The sequence below is a fragment of the Pseudorca crassidens genome, chromosome 5 (genome assembly GCF_039906515.1).
Source record: "Pseudorca crassidens isolate mPseCra1 chromosome 5, mPseCra1.hap1, whole genome shotgun sequence".
Classification (NCBI taxonomy): Eukaryota; Metazoa; Chordata; class Mammalia; order Artiodactyla; family Delphinidae; genus Pseudorca; species Pseudorca crassidens.
Genome location: NC_090300.1, coordinates 99,797,304 through 99,814,116, shown reverse-complemented (window position 1 = coordinate 99,814,116; position 16,813 = coordinate 99,797,304). Strand labels below are relative to the sequence as shown.

Genomic DNA, 16,813 nt, shown 5'->3' with positions numbered 1-16,813 from the left:
GAAATGAAAGCTAATCAGTCCCAGGAAAATATACACATGGACAATATTTTTATATAAATTCTAGGAGTTCATGATCCCTCCGCAACCCAGCTAAGAACTATTGTCCTGGAAGGGGATGAGAATCTGCATGTACCACAGAGGAAGACCCTGAGAAGATCGACCCTAAGAAAATTTGTGACCTTAATTCATTTGTTCAGAATTTATCTTGAGGACCCCAAGATGCTGGTGTCACTGAGCTATGCTGAAGGGACAAAGGCAAACAAGACCAGGAGGGTCTCCTGCCCACAAAGAGCTCTGATTATGGATGGGGGTGTGCTGAGTCAGACTGCTCATGCACTGTGACTGCATGAATAGAAGCTGTGGGGTGTATCAGGAGAAGTTTCCAGGGAAGATGACATCCAGGGGAGGAATGGGATATGTCATGGTGAGGAGGGGAGAGTGGAGGCAGGAGGAGTATGCCCAAAGGCCAGAGCAACAAGGGCCTTGGGGCTGGGACATTATTAACCAAGAGTGGGAGCCTGGAGATGTGAAGCTAACATGGAAAACAAGATCAGATTAACAGGGGTCTTTTAGGCCATGCCACGGAATTTGGACTTTACCCATGAGTGTTTTCAAATTACTTGCTGTAGCACAACGAGTGACATATAGTCTCTCTACTTTCTTATTTATGAAATATGAGTATAGTGTCTTTGGTTATATGAAGTTTTATTTAGTTAAAAGACACATATGAGTCAGACAGAGAAAGACAAATATCATATGATATCGCTTATATGTGGAATCTAAAAAAATGCTACAAATGAGCTTATTTACAAAATAGAGTCACAGATGTAGAAAACAAACTTATGGTTACCAGGGGAGAACGGGGGAGATAAATTGGGAGATTGGGGTTGACATATACACACTGCTATATATGAAATAGATAACTAATAAAAACCTACTGTATAGCACAGGGAACTCTACTCAATACTCTGTAATGACCTACATGGGAATAGAATCTAAAAAAGAGTGGATATATGTATATGTATAACTGATTCACTTTGCTGTACACCTGAAACTAACACAACATTGTAAATCAGCTCTACTCCAATAAAAACTAATTAAAAAAGAATAAAATCACCCTCTTTATGAGAGGAAGAAGAAAAAGACGTATGATCACTTATAAGTAGCATTATATGTGTATAATTTCAAAACCATGCCATGTTATAGTTGCAACAGACCCTAGAAATGATTTGTCTAATGTTTTATTTTGCATATGAAATGCCTAGATTTACATGTAACTATTTAATAACTGAGCTTGATCTACCATTCTAACAGGTATCCACAATTCCTGGAGTCAGTGCTTATGGAAATGCAACTTCAGTACAAATAGGAAATATTTCAGGATATATTGATACTCCAGACCCACCAACAATCATCAGTTACCTACCTGGACTTCTTTACAAATTTAGTTGTAGTTATCCATTGGAATACCTGGTTAATAATACCCAGCTTGCTTCGTAAGTCGCATTTTATTCTTGCTTTCTCATATTGTCTTTTGGTTTGAGTCATTTTTACCCTTGAGGGACTTATAAAGATGGTAGGATTTGTTGAGAATAGCTAAACTCAATGTCATGGAAACCATATAAGGTCTTATCTATCTACTTACCTACCTATCTACCTCTCTATCCATCTGTAAGTGTTATTGTTATGATGCATATCAACAGCTCAGTTTTAATCCCCCCCCCAATTAAAATTGGCTCAAACTAATCAGATGTCTGCCTGGGGTTCTCCTAGCTCCCCTTAGAACTGCCCAAGAACCCAAGAACCCTGGGTGCTTATGCACCAGAAGGGCCTGTCCTGTTTCCAGTGTGTGGAACATTCGGTCACTGCATTTTTGGGTCCTGTTTAGCTTCATTCTCTGCCGGATCTCTCACTGGTGGACTCTGCTGCCCAGAATCTGAGGTCTCCATGCCTCCTGCTGAGGTGTCACCTGCACAGTTGCTGATGCTTCCCAGGAAAGGTGGTGTCACCCAGAACCAAAGAGCTTCAGACATGGACTGCGGTCATTGCCTTTTGTTTATAGTCATGTATTCATTCATTACTCCCAAAGCACATACTCCAAGACAGTTATACATCCACGTTACAATATAGCCATATGGATTTGTGAAATATTTTTGACAAGATGGGGTGATTGAATAAGAACTTGCCCTCTCCAGTTCTAGGGTTTTCTATCACAAAAGTAGTTATTGTTTAATCTCAGTCACAGGGAATGTGGAGGCCACATTTTGCTTCAGGTAAAATATATTCATAGATGATTTAATGGCACAATGATGACAAACAACTTGGTCAAAAGCAAGATTTTGATGTGGAAAACAAGAAAAGAAAGGCCTTGAGTCAAAAGGATACAGGTGCAGAGGGAAGGAGGTCATAGTCTTTCACTCTGCTCCCCTCAACTTTCCCACTGAATACATTCCTGAACTTCAATGCACATGGAAACATATTCATTTATTCAATAAATATTATACACGTACTACGTGCCATGCAATGTTCCAGCAGTAAACAAAGTAAAACAAAGTCCCTGATCTCATGAAACTTCTATTGAAGTGGAATTGATGAAAATGTATTTGCATCAGATTCAATTTTCTTTGGAATGAGGTTTTTCTGCAAAAGTTTCATGTAAGTAATAAAAAATGTAAAAAGGGTTCCTTTATAAATAAAAAGATCATAAAGAACAGTTTGTCTTTACTTAGTCCCTCTTGCTGTTTATTTATCTGTTCAGTAATTTAAACAGTATGCACACTACAGACCTAGTTAAAAGTATGTCAGGATTACTCAAGAGTTTTTTGCCTTAAATCTAACATTAAGGTATAACTGAAACTTTTAAAATCTCATTAATGCCTTCCTTTTCCTCAATCTGTTTTAGGTCCTCAGCTGCTATTTCTGTGAGGGAGAACAATGGTACATTTGTCAGCACTTTGAACCTGCTCCTTTATAACGTAAGTTGATGGGCGAAGGATGTTATCTTCTCTTTCACTGTTCTGAGGAGCCATTTATGAGAATGGCTTTTATATAAAAATCTACCAAAAGCCACATTAACCTTGTTATACTTTGGTAACATTTATTCATCTTTACCACCATTTTCATATATCTTAGTGATAAAAGTATACTAAAAACTCCATTATTTTCTAGAAGTTGGTGTATGATTTAAACTTTATTTTATAAATGTGATTCTGCATAGTTATTCCAAGTGTCTATCTACATTTATACATATATATTTATTTATGTGTGTATGTGTGTGTGTGTAGCCATAGTCAGGGTCAAGATTTTGGAAATAATATATTTGTGATAAAAAGATAGGAAAAGTCCAAATGATACTTGACTTGAAGGCACGATGCTTGGTGATGAATGTGTTAATATTTTCAATGTGGGTTTTGGCTGTTGTCAGTTCTGTCACATCTGAAATAATTTGGGTTGACTGCACAGTATTGTATAAACTTTTGTCATTTAAATATCGACAGTGGCAGCAAAAATGTGAAAAATACATGAATTTCTATTTATAACTCTAACATTAATCTCACAATGGTATTTTCATGTTGATTAAAAATTTTTACTCATACATGTTAAATGCCTGATTTAAATATCAATTTTCAATCTATCAACCAACATTTTTGTAAATTATGAATCTGATTTTTACATTATTATTCATGTCATCATGGCACTGAGTTATAATTCATGCAACTGATTTAAAAGTCACTGCATTATACTTTGAATATAATGTGCTATAAATATTGTAGTAGGACATTTTCCAAAGGCATTTAAAAAAATCATGTTTATAAGTTTGTAGTCTGACACCACAGAGTTCTAAACAACAAATTAAAATGTGTTGGAATGGAGATTGCCTTTCTGTCATTTCTGAACTTTCTTCTGCAAGGAGAAGCTGCCAAGATACTTGGTTTTACGATACTCAGCAAATATGGGCCAGTATTCATTCCCAGTATGGCCAGATATTTATTATTGTTGTGAGCAATACTTTTAAATTGGAACCTTTCTGTTAATTTATACGTGTAAGGTCCCTCAGGTGGAATTGCAATGAATGGTTTGGATCCAATCTTATTTGTTATAATTGAGTGAAACAAAGATGGGAATTCCTGATCCTAAAAAAGTGAAAAACATACATGACATTTAAGGATACCACTGTTTTCTGTGAAATTAAACTATTCTCTCAGCAGAAAAGCAGAAAATCAAAATTTAGAAGTGTGGATTTGAGGAGAGCTTTGCTATTAAGCTCTTTCCTTTATCATTAGAGATAGTATTATAGTCCTGTTGCTAACTAGACCTAATCCTTCAAAGAGTTTCTAGAATCTTAATGCCAAATAAAAGTCTGTAATTTGATGATAACCTTAAGATTTTAATTCTATGGTACAAAGGTAATTGATATCAGAATATAAATGAAATACATAGTGCCAAAATCCTGTTTTTTTTTTTTTTTTTTTTTTTGCGGTACGTGGGCCTCTCACTGTTGTGGCCTCTCCCGTTGCAGAGCACAGGCTCCGGACGCGCAGGCTCAGTGGCCATGGCTCATGGACCCAGCTGCTCCGCGGCATGTGGGATCCTCCCGGACTAGGGCACAAACCCGTGACCCCTGCATCGGCAGGCGGACTCTCAACCACTGTGCCACCAGGGAAGGCCAATCCTTCTCATTTTTAACCAATTTGCAATGAAAGTATTACTAATGGTTGAATTAATACATTAAAATTTAAAAGTTATTTACTAACCAGTTATTTAATAAAATTCAACCACTTCCCTACAAATCAGTGTTTTAAAAATTAACAGACTTAATTTTTTTAGAGCAGTTTTAGATTTACAGAAAAGTTGACCTAAAATGTACAGAGAGAGGTTCCCTGGTGGCGCAGTGGTTGAGAGTCTACCTGCCAATGCAGGGAACACGGGTTCGGGCCCTGGTCTGGGAGGATCCCACATGCCACGGAGCAACTGGGCCCGTGAGCCACAATTACCGAGCCTGCGCGTCTGGAGCTTGTGCTGCGCAACAAGACAGGCCACGACAATGAGAGCCCCGTGCACTGCGATGAAGAGTGGCCCCTGCTTGCCACAACTAGAGAAAACCCTCGCGCAGAAATGAAGACCCAACACAGCCAAAAAAAAAAAGTACAGAGAGTTCCTATAGACCTCCAGTGCCTGCATACAACTTCCTCTGTTATCTGCACCTTGTATTATGGGTCATAGGGCATATTTGTTACAATTGATGAACCAATACTGACATATTATTAAGTAAGGTCCATAGTTTACATTTAGGTTAATACTTCACATTATATATTCTATGGGTTTTGACAAATGTATATGACATGCATCCATTATTACTGTATCATACAGGAGAGCTTCACTGCCCCAAACTAGTTTCTTAACATGGCACCATTGTAGTATTTTGCCATCTTACAGGACATTAAAAAACTAGTAATTTATACTGAAAAAAATTTTGTATACTTTGACGAATTGATCCCAAACCATATTTATTATTTGTTTGGAACACTAACATTTAGCTACCCAAATGTAATTTTATTGCAGCATTTCAAACTAAGTATTATTTTACAACCATTAGGGGCCATATTTTCCTGTTTTACCTGCAAAGTTTGTGATTTCTAACCCTTAGGAATGATGAAAATTATATTACATACCTACTGCTCTTATTCTATAGTTACTTGGGTAGGAAAAAGTGCAGTTGTTTATTTCTATGTGTTCTGGGATTCAGTGAATGTACTTAGGAAAATTTTACTTATAATAAATAATGACATTTATTGACTGTGTGATTTTAATATATGGAGTTTACTTCAAGTTGAACTATGACCTTATTTTTACATGGTATAAATAGATCAGTTTTCTCCTCTGTGGAAACTGAAAGTGAAGATGACCTTGTGAATTTGAATTGTACCTAATTAATAATGTCTTCTGAGCAGGTAAAGAAACAGAGTAAATCTAAAACTGGGTTATGGTAATTATGAATTATTTTTAAAGTTGAGGAAAAAATGTAAAATAAATATAATTGATTTTAGGGACAATATTGTACTAACAGGAGTAAAGGCAACTAAACAAAATAAAATCAAAAGATTACCTTTTAGAAGAATAAATTTGATGTCATGATTAAACCACAGCTGAGTCATATCACTTGCAAATGACTTTGTAGTATAATACTTGTAAAAAAAAGTAAGCATTCTTCTGGGCAATATTGATGCAAATACAAGATGAAAGAGCTGTATAGTTAATGAAATGTGGATAACTTGGAGAAGTTGGAAAAGGGAGCCAGAAAGATAATGAAATAAAAATACTACCTATCAGAAATGGTTAGAGGAGCTATTATCATTTATCACAGAAATATAGAAAATAAGTACAGCATATAATCCCTCATTTATCAGGCTTTATTTGAGAATGAAATATTCCACATGAATGCAACTTTTTCAAAAGTGAAGCATCCAAATTTTTATTGTTTTAATTTTAAAAATTCAATGAAATAGCATTATCTTCAGAGTTACTGAATTTGGGGGAAACAATTTGCCTCCATGCTAAATGATTTGACAGCTTAGATTTTGAGAAGTTTTTTCTTTATTCCACATTTTTTTTCTGTTTTTCTTTACTATCAAATTAAAGCTGTCACTTCTCAATTTCTAATTTGCTGCTTTCGTCTACTGTAGATTGGGAAGTGATATAAATAATCTCTCCAGAATTGGTCTAAACTAAGGGTAAAAGGTAGAAATGAAGTCCTAAGACACCCTTCTATAAGTCCTTACCATGTAATCTAGTACAGGAATTCCAGGCCAAGCATTTTGGCAACTCAGAGACCATACTGGTCTCTTTTTAGGTTTTTTTATTAAATTTTGGTAATTTCAAATTGCCAGATAAGTGACTTTGGGTAAATGAGACACATTATTTAAAGTGTAAAGACTTACATCTCCAATGGCAAAGGGCTTAAACTGAAGCAAATATAATTTAAATAAACTGAATATTAGCCACTAATATAATTTAAATAACTGGAATATGAATTTAAGTAAACTGAATATTGATAGCTGAATATTAGACAAACTAAATACTAACCTCTGACTAGTAACCATTGCTTATAATTTAAATACACTGAACATTAATCATCATAAATGGTAAACTATGGACACAAAAAGATTTATGCATGAATTTGTTACTTGGATATGGTTTAAGAACAGTTCTGCCAAAAACTAGAGGATTAACTAGGTCCTTTTTGGAGTTGGTTCTGTAAATTGATGTTGATTTGCCCCCTTTTCTTTTATAGGACATTATTGTCTTAAGTAAATGTGCTGTTGGGAAGGCAATGATGGATTAATTGCTTATTTTTTTCATCATTAGGATTCAACCTACAGTCAGCAGTTAATTATCCCGAGTATAGGATTACCTTTGAAAACCAAAGTATTTGCAGCTGTACAAGCCACTAATCTGGACGGCAGGTATTTTCAAACCCTTATCTTTTGTTGGTTAAAACATTTTGGCTGCCTAAAGCCTCATGAATCATAAAGTTAGCTCATTCACTTTAAAAAAAATACTGCCATTGCCATTCCATTTAGAAATGCTAAACAATGGCTCTTAAAGAAGTAGTTAGGGGGGACTTCCCTGGTGGTGCAGTGGTTGGGAATCCGCCTGCCAGTGCAGGGGACACAGGTTCGAGCCCTAATCCGGGAAGATCCCATGTGCCACGGAGCAACTAAGCCCGTGCGCCACAACTACAGAGCCTGTGCTCTAGAGCCCGTGAGCCACAACTACTGAAGCCCACACGCCTAGAGCCCGTGCTCTGCAACAAGAGAAGCCACCACAGTGAGAAGCCCGCGCACAGCAAGGAAGAGTAGCCCCCGCTCGCCGCAAATAGAGAAAGCCCGTGCACAGCAATGAAGACCCAACGCAGCTAAAATAAATAAATAAATTAAAAGAAAAACAATGTAGTTAGGGGCATAGGCCTGAGGCCACTCCCCTAGGGATTTTAATACGTCTCCTGCCCTAACCAGGTACAGACATTTCACTCTCGCCATCCATGGCTACGCATTTTTGCCAAACATAGCAAGGCTTATGCCATTGCCTCTGACCAGACTCTCTCTCCACCACCACCCTCTTGCCTCACACACACCCTTCCATTTTATTTCTGCCAGCTCAAATCCTACCCAGTGTTCCTGGCCCTGATCTAGTGCCATCTCTGTCTGATATCTATCCTTATCACTCCAAACAAGAGAGCAGTCAGAATGGGGTGAGATTAATCAAGGGAAAAGACACCTATTTAAAGGAAAAGAAGAATAACAGTGGAACCACTGTTCTCCCAGTTTCCAAAATGGGAAACTCGACCCTATATTAAGGTGACATAACCTCACCTTAAATGTCCAAAAAACTTCTCAGGAATCCACCCCATCTTATTCTTCAGTTTTCCTTCCCAAGTACCTCGCCTATTATGTCTATTATTCTTCCACCCATGCAGCCACCCTCTGGTCCAGCTGTCAGCATCTCAAACCACCTCCTGCACTCTCTAGCACATTCACCCCAAAACATCCCAGCCAGACTGGGGATTGTGACCTTCCTTCATCCTGCTGCTCCTCCCTCAAAAATGTCAGCACCTAAGGCTCCTGTCCAGATTTTCCAGTGTCTCCGTGCTGCTCGCATCTCAGCCCTCCCACCTGACGCTCCGCATGAACCCAGGACCTTCCTAGTCCCTTCTGGTCTTTCACACCTTTGTTCACATTACTCTTCCCACCTGAATGCCCACCCACCCACAATCGCCACACCTTCTGAAGCCATAGACCTCAGATTCTCCAAGAGAGGGATGATTTCAAATATTCTGCCTCCTGTCAAACTGTATATCAAATCATGTATTCCAATTTTTTGTTTAGAAGGTAATGCCTATATTTTTTGGTTTGCCTATATGTAAAAATACATATATTTTACATATTTGCCTAAATTAAAAAAAAAAGAAATGCTAATAAGTAGAAATAACATATTACAAGGGTGCTTCCCTGGTGGAGCAGTGGTTAAGAATCCGCCTGCCGGGGCAGGGGTCGCGGGTTCGAGCCTTGGTCCAGGAAGATCCCACATGCCGTGAAGCAAATGGGCCCGTGCTCCACAACTACTGATCCTGAGCTGTGGAGCCCGTGTGCCACAACTACTGAAGCCCGTGTACCACAACTACTGAAGCCCGTGCGCCTAGATCCCGTGCTCCTCAGCAAGAGAAGCCACCACAATAAGAAGCCCGCACACTGCAACAAAGAGGAGCCCCCAATCCCCGGAACTAAAGAAAGCCCGTGTGCAGCAATGAAGACCCAACGCAGCCAAAAATAAATAAATAAATACATAAATTTATCTAAAAAAACCCCAAATTACAAGGATTAAAGGGTGACACCCACTTTATGTCATTAATTGGAAAATAGCGATTCTTCCCATAAAGAAGGAGGGGTAGTGACTGGACGAGGGCATGGGGAGAGCTTTTGGGATACCAGAATGTTCTATGTTTTTCATCTGAAAGATGATTAATCAGATGCAGTCATTTTGTGAACACTTATGATTCATGTATTTTCTATGTGTGTTACTATTCAATAAAAGTTTATTAAAAAACAAAAGAACTCTCCCCATAAGAATCTGGGCCAAAATTATATAAAACGATCTTCAGAAACATCTCTGCAAAATAACAAAATCAATCAAGTTTCATTTGACACTTAGAGGATTCAGAATGATCAAAATTGAAAGGAAATTCAAAAGTAAAGATGCATTTCTGCCCTAATAAAAAAATTGTAGCATGTAAATAGTTTATTTTGGGTTTCTCATATATTATTATTTAAACATTGCATCCTGAAGAGATTAGTACACTCTAGAAATCTGGTTCTACTTTACCTTCTCCCTTTTTGTCTTCTTGGCATTTTTATTCTTGGTTGTATGTGATTCTTGATGTGTGACAGCAATTTGTTGCAGACTTTTAAATACTTTGAGTTTAGGAGAAAATTTTAACAAACAAGAAGTCTCTGCAAATAATATACAACTATGTTCCCTGGGATAAGATGTTTGTCAATATCTACTTCTCTTGGATTAGTAACTAATATCCAAAAGGAGATTCTGACTCTAGATTATTCTTACCTCTTCCTGCAGATGGAATGTCTTAATGGATTATTGCTACACGACCCCATCAGGGAACCCAAATGATGATATTCGATATGATCTCTTCCTTAGGTAAGTGTCTAAGTCTTGTATTGATAGCAATAACCCTACTATAGATAATTAAAAGAGAAAAGCTAAGTCAGATAAACAAATTATAGGGTACTTTTATAGCTTTTAAATTTAAAGTTTTACATTTTGAACTTTTAGTCCTTATATAGTTGGAACTATAAAAGTGGAGAACAATTTTCAACATGAAATGCTGATAAGGCTGTTGTTGAATGACAGTTACAAGTAAGTTTACTCCATCAAAGATGTTTTATTAATGTTTAGGTCATGTGGGAATATTTCACTGTCTTAGGAAAAGCATGGCTAGGGTACTATTGACAATATGAGAAAGGCGGTGAGAGGGTACTGTTTTTCCAAAACTAGACTGTCTCATGGTATGTCAAAAGGAGAATAAAATTAAAGTAATGGGCTAGATAATTTAGACCCCAAACTGCTTTTCTTAATTTATCAGTATTTAATATGAAAGTGTAATACAGCCTACCACTCCTTTTTTATCAGAGCCAATAACTTCAACTTCATTCCCCAATAGACAGTGATAGAGTGAATGTAATCTACATTTGGGGAAAGGGGACATTGATCATAAAAACATTCAATCATCTCAGTTCCTTTTCAGCATTTTTATCTGACAGGGGAACAGACTTGAAAGCCAAGCAATGGCTTCTCATCATGCTTATAAAATGCAGTTGGCTCTGACCACTGCCACTTATTGACACATGATGGGAGTAATATGATGGGAAACCAGAAGAATAAGTTTTACCGGCTAATCAACGTTAAGATGATACTCAGAGGGTATGATCAAACTGACACTCATATTCTATTGCTGGAAGTGTTAATTTGGTTAACATTTTTGGGAAAAAATATCAGTATGTATCAAAAAACCTTAAAAGATTTCATATCCTTTGATTCTACTTTTGTGAAATGGGAAGCATATTCTAAAATATTTATGACTTTCTTGTCTATCAGTGCTATTTAAAATAGTAAAACATGAGAATCGACTGCATGTTCAGCAGTAGGGAAATGGGTAGGTGAATTATGGAGAACCAGTAAGTTGAAAGCTCACACAGACATAATAATCATATAAAATTATTTATAAAATTGAAAAAAATAGTTGGTTCTATTTTATCTCTTCCCCTTCTGTCTTCTTGATATTTCTATCTTTAGAAATATGTGGTTCTTTAAAATTTAAATGTATTAAAATATGAAATGAAAGAATTAGCATACACGATTGTACAGTTGACTTCATTTATGTAATACATGATAGAAAAGACTATAAGGAAATACATCAAAAGGTTCACCTTTGTTATTTATGCACAGTGAGATTGTGGATCATTTTGTTTTGACATTTTTCTTATTTTCCAAAATTTCTATAATGATTACGTATTGATAATCTAGAATAAGATCATCAGACTTCTGGTATGACTATGGCTTCAGCTTAATTCTTTCAGTTTTCTTCTTGGAAACTATAGAGACTGAAATGGGTAACTAAAAAAAGTCCCCTAAGTGCCATTTTCAGTGAGATAAGGAGGAAAAGAAAACCTAGAAATTCCAAAATATGTGTTAGTGTTGATAAAAGCAGTTAAGATCAAGACAAAACAGAGCAGGAAAAGGCTGGCAGGAAGCAGAGTGGGAAGAAGTGGCAGGAGAAGCAAGGAAGAAAAGTGATTGCTGAGGGGTCCCACTGCCATAGATCCCAGAAAAGTCAGGAGAAATGCATACCCACAAGAACAGAGAATCACAAGCTAACTGAATCAAGAAAAAAGGGATAAACAAAAAATCCATAAAATGCCAAAGAAAGGGGGAAATCAACATCGAAATGAGGAGGGTATGGCTCTACCAGATATTACAGTTAATAGAAGCTCTAAAGTTATTAAAGGGGTATGATATTATGTGAGGCTAGACACATAGACAAAAATTTAGAATAGTAAGTTGAAAAATAGATCCAAAATATGGGAATTTACTATATGACAGAGCTTGGTAACATGCAAATCAGTGGGATTGACAGAGATTTTTAAAAATAGTGCTGGATAGTAGATAATCTTAAGGAAAAAAATAGCATAGGATCTGTACTTCGCTCACCATGATAAACTTTAAATAGATTAATTTAAATGTAAAAACTACAGCTTTAAAAGTGATGGAAGAAAGCATGCAGAATATCTTTAGAAATTTGGAGTAAGGAAAATCCTGTTTAGCCCACATACTAGAAGCCATAAAATAAAATATTTTAAATTATGTAAAAATAAAATTTCTGTGTGCAAACACACACACATACACACACCCACACCCACCCACCCACCCACCCACCCACACACACACACACACACACACACACACACACACACTGGGAGGAATGTACAAAGCCAAACAACAAAGTTAAGACAATTTACAACTTATGTAACAAAGAAGGAACCACTCTTCCTAAAAACCAAGAATTTATAGGCATCTTAAGGAAAAGGCCAACAGTACAATAAAAATTTGAGCAAAGAACATAAACAATTTTCAGATAAAGAAACACAAATGGCTCTAATATATATGAAAAATGCACACATCCATTCACACTAAGAAAAAAGGTGAATTGATATTATATGGTGATAGTTTATTGTTCCTACCAAACAGGGAATAATCCAGAATTTCATACATATAGTTTGTTGATGTAGCTCTGAGGGAAATAAGTATTTTTTATACATTACTGGGGCAGTACAAAATGCAATAATATTTATAGAGGGCGATGTGGCAAAATCTGCTGAATGATCCTACAGATATATAGATAACCCAGCACATGTTCAAAATGATGTGTTAAGACTATTCATTATTACTTTGTAAAAATGCAAAAGATTCAAAAATAATGCAAGAGTACGTAAATAGGACACAGGTTAAATAAACTCTGACATGTGCATGATGAAATAGTGTACAACTGTGGAAAAAGATGAAGGAGGCTCTCTAAATATTGATATGGAAAGATCTCTAAGATTCATTGTTAAATTTAAAAAAGGCAAGGTACAAAATAATATAGAGAGTGTGCTATCATTTGTTTAAGAAGGGGGGAACATTGAGAATATATTGCTTCTGCTTCTATTTGCATATGCCCTGTGAGGCTGCAGTAACATGTGAGGTCACCACGGGCAGATTTGTGTGTGGACATGGGAGAGCATGGACAAGGGCAGAGATGTGGGGAGAGACTTTTTACTATATATATTTTATAGTGTTTGGATTTTTGAACCATATGAAAGTATAATTCCTCTAAAATTTGATAATAATATTATAATCAGAAACTGGTCTGCTTAAATATTGTGATCTAGGTCACTTACATATCTGTTGAGTTAGTTTATTCTCCTATTAAGTATCGATAACATGGCATAATTTTGTTAGCTCTTAATGTAATAGGGTACTCTTAATACTGCAGAAATTAATTTACAAGTCACGGTAGGTTGGTACTTTCCAGTAATATCGTTTTCACATTCTCTAACGTGTAGCTGTGACAAAGATCCTCAAACCACCGTCATTGAAAACGGCAGGAGCCAGCAGGGCCGCTTTTCCTTTGAAGTGTTCCGATTCGTGAAACACAAGAATCAGAAAATGTCCACTGTCTTCCTGCACTGTGTTACCAAGCTCTGCAGAGCTGATGACTGCCCCTTCCTTATGCCAGTATGTTTTTAGCAACTTTATTCTGAACTGTTGAATTGATCTAAGCTGAAGTTATCAAGTGTTAGGAACTAATTTCTACATAGAAAGTAGATATGCATCAGGTCAAATAGTTTGAAGTATAATTTTTTCATTCATCCAGGAAAGATCTATTGAATGCCGCCTTGTGCCAAGCATTATGCTGGTAATACAGAGATGCATGAATGAGTTCTGAATTCAGTTAGCTTATCCTTTAGGATCATGAGATAATCATGGCATAAAATATGACAAAATGTTATGGTGCAAAGGTAGGCATATATATGGGCTGTAGTAAAAGGCATTATTCATCATTGTGAGAGAGATGAAACAGGAGAGGCTGGGAGGCTCAGTGGAAGAGATATGACTTTGAAGACAGATGAACCCCAAAGAGGCAAAATCAAGAGTGTAAGAGACATTCCATGCCAAAGGATGGTCAAAGTCACAGACACATGAAACAGAGTAACTAGGGAACTTCCAGTCCTTCAGTAGGGCTATGGAGTAGAGTAGAATATCTAGACAGTAGGCCCCCTAGTGTTACAGCAATATTAACCTGAGAAAAATGCAGTCATGTTTTTTGATTTGAGATAGCTTTAATGTGTTTATATGTGTGCTCTAATTCATGCATTTCTTCACAATCATTAGTTGCTTTAGTCCTAAGTAGCTGTATCAGTTGGGGTTAAATGGAGATTCCACATTTCCTTGGCTCTGTGCTGACCAGCATTTCAGGGAAAGATTTATTAAAGCCTTGAGAGAAATAAAAGTAGAAAAGTTTGATAAACACAGCTCTTTTTCAGGGGAGCCATTGAGCTATGTAAATTAATGAGGCAATGCACGATTACAATGGGAGGAAATAAGAAATGCAGCCCAGGCCAGGATAAGAAATACTGTAGCAGTTATATGCAAAGTAATTAAATAAATGCACAGAAGTAAATGAATAAAATTAAACATGTGGTATCTCTTCTAAGAGAATCTGCTTTCCAAATGGCCATAAAGAAACAATTTTGTGCTGGTGTGGAATTTCATTTGTTTTCTTAACTCCTTAGGTTTGCGACCACAGAGAAAGGCGAGATGCGGGGAGGAGGACCACCTGGAGCCCCCAGAGCACTTCTGGAAATGCTGTCCTTTCTGCAGGGCCCATCATTACTCGGAGTGGTAAGAGTGCTCCTCCTTTTGTGTGTAGTAATAGACGGTTCCAAAATGGCTTGTTCCTTGGCTTCTAAGGAGAACTCAAAGTGATTATTAAAGAGCACTAATTAACTGTGAGACAAGATAAACTGCTAGACAACTTTAATTTCATGGTAGTTTCCTGTTTATTCAACTTACTAAGGGAAATATTCTTTACCACATTTCCCTTCACACACACACACACACACACACACACACACACACACACACACACACAAGTATATGGTGCTGGACATGTTTCATTTGCCCATCCGGATCCACCCTGCCCTTCCCAGCCTCTCTCTGACCTTGAATACTGGTCTCTGTGAACTGCATCCCCTAGCTGCCTTGCCAAGTAGTTTCTGGTTGGACTTGGCCAATAGGTGGCACTGTCAGAGGTTGGGTGTGAAGTCCACACAGCTCCCACCAGACAACTCTCTCCATTCAACTACTCTCAAGAGTTCTGGAAACTCTCCCTTTAACCTATAGCCTAGGTAACTTGACTTTCTCTTGTCAATTCCCTCCATCTTTATAAATAGTCCTATTAGATCTCCTTAAATTGCTAGTTTGAATACCATTTGCTCCCTCCCAGGATCCTGAATTGTAGTAGTATGTAAATACACCCACCAGTGCACTCATTTGTGCTCATGACTCTAATGGACACAATTGTTTATACAATACATTTTCATGTATACAAATATTTGTACATGCATGTCCGTACACATACATATACACATACACACACACTCTCCAAAGGGATACTGCTTTACAAGCGTGAACCTGGAGATATCCAGAATCAGTTGGATAAAACAGACATGCATTGTAAACAACACACACTGAAGTCTGAAAAACTGGTTCTAGTTCCAGCTTTTGTCCTAATAAACTGTGGAACTTGGGATTTTCCTCCACTTCTCTGGGCAAACATTTCTTTCTTTATTTTTAAAATAAAGGGTTTGAAAAAGTAGCCTTTCAGATTCTTTCTAACTCTATGGTTCTAAATTTGTCTAAAAAGGGAAAGCAGAATTCTGATTTGGACTATATGCTAATAATTTTTCTCTATTTTATAATAGCCGTAGGCTATTATTATGTTTCAATTAGATTATCTTTACCTTTTCTCCCACACCTCCTGTCCCACAATGAAAAGAAAGTTTTGTCTGAAAGAGGTGATTAAGCAAAAGTCATTTTGACCTAAAAAATACAGACAATTGCTTTAATTATTCACTCCTTTGTGTTTGTGTACACATATTAGAATTTTTTAAAAAAGCCTAAGAGGCCCTTTAAATAATACAGAAATTTATTAAATATAAAATTTCAAACTTAGTCTGTACTCCCTGAGGGTTTGGTATGTTTTGAATGGTTTGAAAATGACTACTTTGTGGTTTGTCAGAGGCCCAATCCTTATCTCTATCTAGCTGTTGGAAATAGCTCATAGAATTACACTGCATGGAAACTCAGCTCTTGCTGCCAATAATTAGGAATGCTTTGGGGTAGGCACAATAAAAAATATTCTTATTTCTATGGAGCGTATCTGGAGTCAGTTTGCCATAAGAAAAGAACCTTGAAAGTAACATTTCTCTGTCCACGTTGAGTAGATGACTTTTCCTCCTTTTTAACTTCTTTGCTTCCTTCTTACCTGGATGAAATCAAATTTAAATATTACAAATTTTAAATAATTTACTAGTGTAATATAATTTTAAAACAGACCAAAATTATTAAGATCTCCAAATCCCAGTAAAGATTACCAAGGAGCAGTTTCTAATCCTACTGTAGCTTACCAGCTATCCAG

General features: G+C 36.8%; 1 protein-coding gene across 3 annotated transcripts in view; it reads left to right on the top strand.

Annotated features, from left to right (window-relative positions):
• Positions 1 to 16,813, top strand: part of ZPLD1 (zona pellucida like domain containing 1) — a 64,532-nt gene that overhangs the window by 41,166 nt on the left and 6,553 nt on the right. For all 3 annotated transcript variants that reach the window (XM_067739013.1, XM_067739016.1, XM_067739015.1), the window contains 6 exons: positions 1,315 to 1,496; positions 2,903 to 2,975; positions 7,366 to 7,463; positions 10,132 to 10,212; positions 13,677 to 13,848; positions 14,907 to 15,015. In XM_067739013.1, coding sequence (XP_067595114.1) covers positions 1,315 to 1,496; positions 2,903 to 2,975; positions 7,366 to 7,463; positions 10,132 to 10,212; positions 13,677 to 13,848; positions 14,907 to 15,015 — 715 coding nt within the window. The remainder of the gene's footprint in view (positions 1 to 1,314; positions 1,497 to 2,902; positions 2,976 to 7,365; positions 7,464 to 10,131; positions 10,213 to 13,676; positions 13,849 to 14,906; positions 15,016 to 16,813) is intronic.